At 37.2% G+C, this 11312-nt stretch overlaps 1 protein-coding gene across 1 annotated transcript; it reads right to left on the bottom strand.

The window, feature by feature from the left end:
* Window positions 1-1854: 1854 nt before the first annotated feature.
* LOC149832552 (V-type proton ATPase 16 kDa proteolipid subunit-like) lies at window positions 1855-10770 on the bottom strand. Its single transcript, XM_090014564.1, has 3 exons — window positions 10533-10770; window positions 10179-10464; window positions 1855-2180 (listed from the first exon to the last, which is right to left on the bottom strand). Exons 1-3 carry the CDS (start codon window positions 10606-10608, stop codon window positions 2048-2050), a joined length of 495 nt encoding a protein of 164 aa, XP_089870690.1. The 5' UTR covers window positions 10609-10770; the 3' UTR covers window positions 1855-2047.
* Window positions 10771-11312: the final 542 nt, after the last annotated feature.

Below are 11312 nucleotides of genomic sequence, written 5' to 3'. Positions count from 1 at the left end.
AAAATATGTGAAAATTAATGTTGTTAAAGATGGGATCAAGGGGTGAGTCCCATGCCTTGATCTGATCCTCAATCAAATGGTAGATCTCCAATCCAAAGAATAGAAATTCTCACAAGAAGCCAAAACCCCTCGAAATCCAAAGATTTAAAGTCCAATAGAGGGTGGGGTGGGGTATGGTCGGATTAGGGATCCTTGGATCTCTGTCAAGTTCCACATCTTAGGGCGTGTTTGAATCACGGGACACAATCCAAGCAGGGACAGACCGGTCCCACAGGTTCTGTCTCGTGTTTGATATACACAGCCAATTTGTTCATGAAGGTCCAATCTTCCTACATGGCACTGTCACAAATCTCAGTATTGGCAATTTCATGGAAAGGAAAAACCTTGGGATAAAATTTCAGGAAAATACCAGCGTATATAGAATTTAAAATGTATAGAAAATTTTAATCAAATATAAATAAAATACAAATATTAAAAGAACTGTTAATCAATAACAGCTTAATACCATAATCAAAGTATAATGTCTTAAAAATAAGGTGCTATATTAAAAATATCATGATTTTCTCCAAGATTTTACAGGATTTTGAAAATAAACATGATAAATATTCATGCCAGATGCCAGTCAATGGATAAAGCCGAAAAACATTCTTTAATTATAGAAAGAGGGGTTTGATTTGTTTCATTAATTTTGCTGGTGGTCAAACTTTTCAGAACAAAAATACAGTTCAAAAAAAAGGTATATACACTCTTGCTTTAAGATTACTTCTCATGCGGAGACAGCCATTTTCACACGAAAGAAAAAGGTTTTGGACTTCAAAGATTGAAAAAAACATGCTGCAAGTAAATAAAATTCAAAATAGGTTCTTTTGTATCATGTCTCCTTCCAATTTTTTCCCTTAAAAATTGTTTAATTCTTCCGAACTGATACCCATTTTGTAATTTAAAGAGATCCACATCCCTCTGAGAAAAGCATCATAATTCTTTCAAATTACAACCTCGGATAACATGGAAATAAGTCAATAACAAAGAATTAGCCCATGGAAATCCATTGCGTTTGCAGCATTTAGCAGTAAAACTATTACACTAACAGGTGAAAGCAGAACATGTTAAAACGTGTGAGGATGTTCACACGCGTGCACACACACATGCCAGTTTGAACAGCCATTGTAGGGATGCATATGGGTTAAGTTTCAAGCTGCGTTCAAACTAAGTCTAGGTAGAGCCCAGGTTGGACCAAAACAATTGCGGTCAGGTACAGCCCTATAATGGCCAGCAACTCAGAATCAGGAAAAGATTGGTCTGAACAAAAACCAAGGCTGTGTTTGATGCACCAGACAAACGCTGCACGAGCAGGACGTGTGGTGTTTATCTGGTACTGACCAGTCGCACCCACCAGGACGTCCTGTGCTGGCACTTTGTAAGGCATCACAAAGGATGTGCTGCATCATGTTTCCCGATGCTGCGAGCCCTGCTTAGCAAATGCAGCACAGCACCGTGGCAGGGATGTGTCCCACGAGTCAAAACACGCCCTAACCTGACATATTTTGCATTTACTTTACCAATTTTCAGTAGAATCAGTACAGCAAGGTTAGGGCCTGTTTGACTCCATATGTACCGGATGTGAAACTCTATATGATATCACAGTCAGATATGGATTTATAATTGGACCCAGATTTCAAAATTCAATAACAATGCAGATGACCTCTTTGAGAATCATTCTGCAAATTATACATTTTTTTCTCTTATCATATGCAAACTAAAACCATGTGGCACAAAAACAATCGCATGCCTATGTTTTGCTTTCTCAACACTTTAACCTCGTTACCAGAATAAAGTCCAGAAGAATACAGCAGCTTGGCAAAACAAGCTTTATTTCCATCAAAACATTTACTACTCTGACAGACAACATAGAAACTACAGCTAAACATATACGTTCTGGTTTAACATGAAAATTAAAAAGTAAACATGAGGATAACAGAGCTACTGATCTCAGAAAAATTTATGGGTCAGGGAGAACAAACAAACCACAATATGAGCATGAATGTGCTTAATCTGCTCTGGATTGCCCAGCTCGGGATGATAAAATAATGCCCACAATGAGACCATACAGGGCCAGAGCTTCAGCAAAGATAAGGATGAGGATCATCCCAACGAATAGCTTTGGTTGCTGTGCATTAGCTCTGTAAGACATACACGACTGTTTAGTACATGCCTACTAGGATGTTTCACAAGTTCACAAGAGCTAAATACTAGCATTTAATGGAGGCAGTAGTGACTGAATACGAAATAGATTGTAATATACATTACTCATAGCTTGTGAAGCCTAAAAAGTGGAAATGGAATGAAAAAAGTGACGGAAAAAATGCACAGAAGGAAACTTCCTCACGCATCTCCAAAGAAAGAGACTCCCGAGACAAATACATGCGTACAAAAAATCTTCAGCAAACAAAAAGTATACGCAATTAATATTACAACAATATGAGCATCTATAACCAGAAGCAGTTACCTTGACAATGTCTATGAGGTGTACAGAATTCATACCAAGTGTTTAAAACAGCTCATTCCCAGCCCCTTTGAAGAACACTGAAGGCACCATTGCAAGCACCTTCAAGCTGAGAGAATGATTCACTTGAAAATCATTGTCCAATGTCCATGAGAACGGGTGACTCACGAGGTCAGATTTTTTACTCCCTTTCTAAAGGAGATGGGCCAATTCTTTCTCAAATGAGAACTTTCTCATGGCACAATTCTCTCACACAATGCCTTGAGAAAATGGCCCCTCCTAAAGATCATTCTCTCAAAAGCTTGTGAAAATGGTTCTCATAGGGGTGGAAGCAAACATGCACAGCATTTATATCAGAATCATAACAAATGTGGCAGACACAGTCAACCTCATAGAAACAGAGGCAGCGAATAAATCTACAAGAAGATTAATCACTGTATCTTTAACGGGCCAAGTAATTCAAGATGAGTAGCATGTCCATCTCATGGCAGGTGTGTGTGTGTGTGTGCATATATATATATATATATATATATATATATATATATATATATATATATATATATATATATATATAGAGAGAGAGAGAGAGAGAGAGAGAGAGAGAGAGAGAGCAACAACAGCATGCACCCAGAGCACATACTCCCTGTTTTAAGACATATTTTTTACTTAGATCCAAGTTACGTTGTTAAATACTCATTAGTCATTAGCTTTGAAGTAAAACTCATGAAAATCCACAGCAATACTTCTTAAATTTTCTTAATCCTAAAGGGAGACTACTTAACAAAACTTTGAGAATCCTTAGTTTTTTAGATTGATTTAGATCTAATGGCTAAGATAAGGGTGAAGATGTAGCAATAAGGTGTAGTTTACAAAGCCAACAAGCTTCCTCATTTCTTGGCACAGTATTCTCCCTTCTCCAAAGATAGCAAGTAGGGAAGTAGGTGAAGGAAATAGAGGAAGGAAAAGATATGCCAGATGTGGAAACCAAAGTGGGGCGTGTGTCAGAATAGTTTAGTATAAGATGATGGATTGGAAAGAGATAAACTCTGTCAGGACGATTGTGGGAAGAATCAGCAAACAAGAGAGAAAGTTTGGACCTTTTTGAAAGGTTTAATTCTCTCAAAAATAACTATGCCTATTTGTCATCGAGTTTTGAATCTGCCCAAGTCCCTACTCAGAACATTGTAGACTCTATTCACACCATGAATCCAAACCTTATGATAATCAACATTATTCTTGGATTCAATCATTACTCCTGTGTTATTCTTGGGTTTCAAAATGAACCAACCATATGTTTAGGTCTAAAACTCCAAATCAGATTCATAGAAGACAAACCTAGATTTGATATTTAATCCAGGCATGGCCTACACATTGACTATATCTTACACGATGAAAAACAACAAACCATAAATTTTGGCTCAAGTGCATATATGCATGCATGATAGATCCGTCACATGGATACACTCAAAAAGGACAGACGCACTATTTTTTGTGAAGATTTTCACTAAAAATAATATATAAGGGCATGATACAGGGCATAAAGTGAGGTATCTCTGTGACAGTTCAGTAACTGCACATGCACAACTCCCAAAACATTACATGGCAACATATGCTATAACCTAGGTTGTCAAAAGCAGCTCCTAGGCGAAGCCCCACCTCCTGGGCGACTAGGCTTGGGCGGTGGGGCTCTAATTTAGCGCCTAGGCACCATGTAGCTCGCCTAGATGGCGCCTAGGCTGGGACAGATTAGGCGTAAACCTAAACCGGTCCTGTTTTTTTTGGTTGAGCCATATGGGTCATATAAAAGGGAAAAGGGGGGCCTTAATTGCTTCCTTTCCCCCCTCTCTCCTCTCTCTTCTCGGTTTTTGCAAGAAAATTAAGAAGAGGACGACCCAACCAAGGTACGCCCTCTCTCTCTCATTGTCACTCTTCTTTTTTGCCTTTATTTTCCTTTTCCTTTCCTCTTCATTTTTTTTCTTCTTCCTATTTCTCTTTCTCTTCTTTTTTTTTCTTCTTCCTGTTAATTATGTTGTATTTCAGTTTTATATATATATATATATATATATATATATATATATATATATATATATATATGATTAGTTATCATAGGTACTAAGCGGAGCCTAGGTGGTGAGCCCCTAAAAAGGCCTAGGGGACTAGGCGGTACCCTAAATAAATAAAAAAATAAAAAATAAATACAAAATATGTAAACAAACTACTAAAATTAATAAGAAACATGTATATAACATAAAATCAAACAGCACTAAGCAATAGACAAATAATATGTCATCTGTAAAGCAATTATATTACATAACCTGCTTAAACAAATTAAGAATAAATTAACAATTGAAAAAACAAACCATACAACTAAGTTACTAACAATGTGAATGAACAATATGCAAAAAATAAAATCATGTATACAAAAAAATTAACATGTCAACAACAATATACATAATACAAACAATAGACAAATAAGAAGAAGAAATGAACAATTAAATAAACAAACACACATAACAAGGTCCAGAACATACACTAAAGTACCCAAGACTAGTAGTGCAACTACAAGGTCGACTGATGGTAGTTGAAGAAGATTATAGCTGCTTTACATGAGCATGTGCATGCACACACACACACACAAAACAAAATGAACATGTATGCCCATAAAATAAATTTGAAGAGAACAGGTTGAATTAAAACAAGATACAACCGGTGCACCAAAAGTATAGGACAAGCAAATGGTACTAGCTAATATTGATTGGCATGACTATAAATAAATTCACTTGTACAAAAGACAAATCACTTTTTTGAATCATATTTATCCAGTGTTATGTATACTTTCTTAACATAATTTGTTTGTATTTTGCAGACACATTATTGAACCACTCAGTTTCTGAAATGTTGCATATCACATGCCGATACCAACAAGAGTCACAGCAGTGGCAAGTGCCTCAAAAACTCAATCAAGAAGCCATATAAAGCAAAGGGATATCCCACCAAGCAAAGAACAAATGTTTTGAAAGTTATAAAATGGACCCAAGTTTTGTCTCAATCAGAAATTACATCTGTAGTATAAGTAAAAAAAGTGTTTAGCCAATCTCAGTTTAACATGAACAGCAAAGAAGCAACAGTTTTTTAAATCCCAAAACAGTTTTTCTCTTTTCACTCATTTACTGAAATCCAGATCTTCAAACCCACTCAATGAGGTACAAAAATGACAAACGAGAACGAGAGAGAGAGAGAGAGGTACCTGTATTGTAGCTTAGTTGCTGCTGATTCTTTTTCTGCCCTAGCGAGAGAGAGAGAGAGAGGAGACACAAGAGGGGTGAAAAGGGGGAAAAGGGACCTTTTGCCCCTTTTATATGTTGACATAAGTCATAAGTCAACAAAAAAAAGTGGACCGACCTAGGCTTAAGCCTAAGCGGCCCCAGCCTAGGCGGCGCCTAGGCGAGCTAGGTGGTGCCTAGGCAGTAAAATAGGGCCCCACCGCCCAAACCAAGTTGCCTAGGTGGTGGGGTGGCACCTAGATGCCACCTTTGACAACTAAGATTATATGTACTGTATTTCAGCATATACAATATTGTATTTCTGCATATTGTATATTATATATATTATATACTGCATTTATATATAAATATCTATGTCACATGGGTGCGGGTGCGGGGGTGCGGCACTTTCAAAAACCTTGGGTGCGGGGATGCAGCAGGGAAAAAATGTAAAAAATTATATATATATATATATATATATATATATATATATATATATAATTTTGAAGTTTTAACAGTTAATATTGTCATAATTTAACAGTTAACATTGTCATAATAGGGAGTGGCTCGGCCTCTCCCCTGAAATTAGAGGGAGCGGGGTGGGGGGCTCGGCCCCTCCCCTGAAATCAGAGGGAGCAAGGTGGGGGGCTCGCCCCCTCCCCTACCGAAAATAGGGAGGGGCTCGGCCCCTCCCCTGAAATCAGAGGGAGCAGGGCAGGGGGTTTGGCCCCTCCCCTGCCGACCCAACAAGAGAGCGAGAGGGTACTTGTGACGAGGGAGAGGAGGAGGTGTCGTCGGGCTCCCCTGCAAGACGTCAGGAGGAGAGGAGGCGAGAGAGAGCGGAGCTGCGCGGGAGAGGAGAGAAGAAGATTAGGGCAAACTTCTTTCGCAGCCCCTTTTGATCGGGCAACATTTTTTTTAGGTTCAAAAATTGGACGAAAATGATCTTGGGTGCATTGACCGCACCCAGGGTCGTGTTGACCGCACCGGGTGCCGCACCCGCATTGCGTCAACGTGGGTGCGGCACCTGCTTTGTCGAGTCCCTGTGACTTAGATAAATATATATGTGTATGTACTGTAATTTATATATAATCTGTTTGTATTTATTGTTTATATATAATATCGTATCTATGCAATGTAATTTATAATATAAATAATATGTTTACATATAATTTGTTTGATTGTTTCTGAGTTATATGTCTTAGCTAATTTTGTGGTTGACTGGTTAAGATGCTATATTTGTGAGTTATGTTTCTGAGTTATATCTTTGGTTGACTGTTTCGAAGTTATGTTTGTGTGACAAAAAAAGCACAAATATGAAGAGATGGTGGTGCGGCAGTTGGATGCAACAATGCAGATTTTCTGTCCTAATTCCTGACTTTAAAAAAATAGGATCTTTATAGTTTAAACTTTAGAGATGAAGATTAGCAAATAAGACATTGATTACATGTGATGTTTTTAGTTATCATGAACTCTCAATAGTTTAATTATGACTTATATCATTTTAGTATGACTTGGATGTGAGCTTAATAGTGTTAAGGCTTTAATTGTGTTTAAATTATATAGTTGCCTACTTGCCTTTTATTTACATTGAGCAAGTTATCAGTTGTATGGTTTGTTTATTCAAGTGTTCATTTCTCCTTCATATTTGTCTATTGCATATATTATGTCTATTGTAGTTAATTTTTTTGTATATATGATTTTATTTTTTGAATATTTTTTATTCACTTTGTTAGTTGTATGGTTTGGTCATTCAGTTGTTCATTTATTCTTAATTTTTTTGAGCAGATTATCAGTTTCATGGTTTGTTTATTCCATTGTTCATTTTTTCTTCTTATTTGTTTATTGCTTATATTATGTCTATTGTTGACTTGTTAATTTTTTTATATACATGATTTTATTTTTTGTATATTTTTCATTCACATTGTCAGTTGTATGGTTTGTTTATTCAACTGTTTATTTTGAGCAGATTATTTAATATAATTGATTTACAGTGATTGACGACATGTTATGCTTTGTGTATTGCTTATTGTTAGTGATTGACGACATGTTATGCTTTGTGTATTGCTTATTGTTGATTGATTTTATGTTGTATACGTGTTTGTTATTGATTTTAGCAGCTTGTTTACATATTTTGCATGGTTTTTATTTTTAAATTTGGGGTACCGACTAGTCTGCCTAGTCTTTTTAGGGGCTCACCGCCTAGTGCCTTTGGCAGCTAAGGTTAATACACATTCATCATAGGTGCATACATACCATAAGATCTGGTTCTCATACAAGAAAGCATGAACATGAAAGGATTACAGCATTTTACTTATACAAGTGTGATGTAGAGTGCGATACAACCAATGACATACTTAAACTAAACAATCACAAATGAAATTGAATTAACCTCATACACACAAGAGATCTTTTTTTGGCTCTCTTCAGCCCTATGTCTCCCTATCCCTATGGGGTATTCCCCCATTAGCAGGTCTTTTCAGAATACTCTATATTCTAGTGTGCATGGCAGGAAGGCATGTATTTCTTGGTTTCAAACAGGACCCGTTACGAGCATTATTTCAATCTACTATTATCCAAAAAATAATCAAGTTAGTAATAACTGGACGAGACAAAGAAATAACCACTCATTACAAAATTGTAGATCTCCTTTAAGATCAAACAATCCCATCTAATTGGGTATGGTTCTATGTGCAATAGCATCTATTATACCAGCAATATCAATGAACACAATTATTAAAGGACCTGTTTGGATGACAAGGTAAAACCTAGTTTTTAGCTAACTTGGTTTTCAGGTTTTTGGGCACCAAATTAATAAATAAATAAATAAATAACAAGGTCGGACATTTTCTGACCAGCCACTGGCCGGACCGGTGTCTCCCTTGCCAGGTGGCACTGGACTGGCCATTTTTCGGCAGGTGGCTGGGCAGAAAATGGCCGACTACCCAAAAAGAAAAAGAAAGAAAATTAGGGCCAGTAATTTTCTGGCCAACCACCAACCAGGAAATGGCCGGGCCAGTGTCTCCTAATAAGGGTTACACTGGCCCGACCATTTCCCGGATTGTGGCTGGCCAAAAAAGGGCCAAATGAGTACAGAATGACACCCAACTCAAGTACAAGTGGCCGATCCAAATGGAGAGCTCTATGGGGTGTGTAACATACAATGTTGAGGAAAATAAATAGATGGCCACAAGCTTACAAAGAATAAAATACAAGAAAAAGGCTAGGCAGACAAACATAAGAAAATTTGAGCAAGGGGGAAAAGAAGATGTTTCATAATTTATAATCCTATTGAAAATATTAGAACTACAAACTTCCCCAACAAGAAAAATCCAAGGATAAATTCCAATACTTATCTAAAAGTACTTATGATGAAACAGATCTCAATAATTATGATAAGTAGGTCTTAATCAAACAATGTGAATTGAATCCTACCAACAGTCAAAGTGCAATGGAGAAGGTTATTGAAGACACAAACAAGGCAAACAGAAGATGATACAATTGGAAGTTTAGGATCATCAATCCAGCCATAAATATATGATTATGACACATTAAGTTGCATAATAGTAAAAAATACGACATTGAACCCATCTTAATTTTTATTTTCTCATTGCTGAATCTTCTCTATTTCTCCATCTCAAAACTGAAATCCAAAGATTTAGCAACAGAAACATTACAAGGATGCTCCACAGTTTTCAACACTTCAAAAAATGATTTTTCCATATCCTTGGCAGATATTTCCTTCAGAAATGCAATGCTCCTGCAGTCCAAATAGAAATTTCAAAGAAAAAAAAAACTCGCATAATCAACATCTCCTAAAAGCTTGAAGTACAATTTCCAATATCCTAAAGGAGACCTAAATTGCATCAAATTTAATGTGATAGCTGGATCAATACAGTACACTATTTTAACCACGGGGTCTCAGGCTCAAATCCCACAGTGGCCACCCCCCAGTTTGGCCATAAAAGCAAAAAATTGAAACTCTACATATCAAACATGTAGGCATCGATAAGCAGAAATATCCCTCACTATACTAAAACTTCCAGATCCACAACCTCTTCCAAATTGAACCTTCAAGATCAGCCGATCCAATGGTTGAAACTATCAATCTACTCAATCGAAAATCATAACTGAAATTTCCTTCAGCATATTCAGCAAACCCTAATATTTCACCGAAATAAGTTATTAGATCTCATCTAAATCAACAAAAAAGAATGAAACGGTGAATGAAACCAAAAAACCAGAAATCACCAATAACATATCAGATCCAAAACTAACAGAAAAAGGAAGAAATCTTCTCTTCTGCAAAGTATAGAATAAAATAAAAAGCAAAAGAAAAGGACCACGGCGATCTTAACGAGCTATTAATTGAAGAAAACTGAGAAAAGAAGAGGAGGGATCAGAGGACTTACCTAACGCCGGCATCGCCGACGATGCCAATGGCCATACCGGCGGAGAGGCCGGCGAGGCCGCAGGAGAGACCGGAGGAGAGGTGCGCGTATCCGTCGAAGAGGTAGTAGGACTTGGCCTTAGGGTTGATGCCGGTGCTGATGATGACAGCGATGATGAGGCCGTAGATACCGAGGACACCGGCCATGACGACGGGGACGATCGACTTCATGACGAGCTCCGGCCGCATCACGCCCATTGACGCCACGCCCACCCCGCTCTTCGCTGTCCCGTAGGCCGCTCCCATGCCTGACCCCAACCCACACCATCAACATCATCGTCAACAACACAAAGAAGAAGAAAGAGGAGGGAATTACAGGAGAAGACGAGGGCGGACGCGGCGCCCAGGAAGCCGAAGAAGGGGGCGGTCTCGTCGCCGCTGAAGCTCGACATCTTCTTTCTTCTTCTTTTTCCTTTTTTTCCGATTTGGGTGATCGGATCTGAGAAGTCGGGAAAAATCGAGGATTGGTTTCTTCTTCTTCTTCTTCTTCTTCTTCTTCTTTGCCTTTTGGGCTAGTCGCTTGTTGTGATTGCCCTTTACGGAACCCTTTTTGGTGAGGGGAAGAAAGACCCTTTTATTTTTATTTTTTGTTCTAATTTATTATTTATCTTCTTTCTTATTTTGGTTGTTTTATTTATTACTTTATGTGTTTCCACGTGAGGCATGGCGATAAATATCACCCTACCTTTTACGATCTCACAAAAAAACGCGACGCGACATTTTGGTGACAATATCTCGACGGGACCTTTATTTATTCTTTTATGGGAACTTGAGAAGGAATGCTTACTTTAAATTTTCAAGTGCTTTTAAAAATATATATATATATTTTTTCCTAGGACGGATTTTTACATTTTTAAAGTTCTTGTTTTGGTTAAAACTTTCTGTATTTCGATTTTTTCCATTTTCCTTAGACTTTTAGATATTTTTTCGTTTTCCTTAGACTTTTAGATTTTGCTTTTAAATTTTTTTACATTTTTAAAGTACTTGTTTTTAGTTTTTTTTACGTTCTTGTTTTTGCTAAAAAAAATTGTATTTTAATTTTTTAAACTTTTTTTTATTTTAGTTTTCTTAAACTTTTAGATTTTATTTTTAAATT

Source organism: Nuphar pumila, chromosome 7 (assembly GCF_984573655.1).
Source record: "Nuphar pumila chromosome 7, dmNupPumi1.hap1.1, whole genome shotgun sequence".
In the NCBI taxonomy this organism is placed as follows: Eukaryota; Viridiplantae; Streptophyta; class Magnoliopsida; order Nymphaeales; family Nymphaeaceae; genus Nuphar; species Nuphar pumila.
Note: the sequence above shows the minus strand (reverse complement) of the source record. Positions and strands in the feature narration are given on the sequence as shown.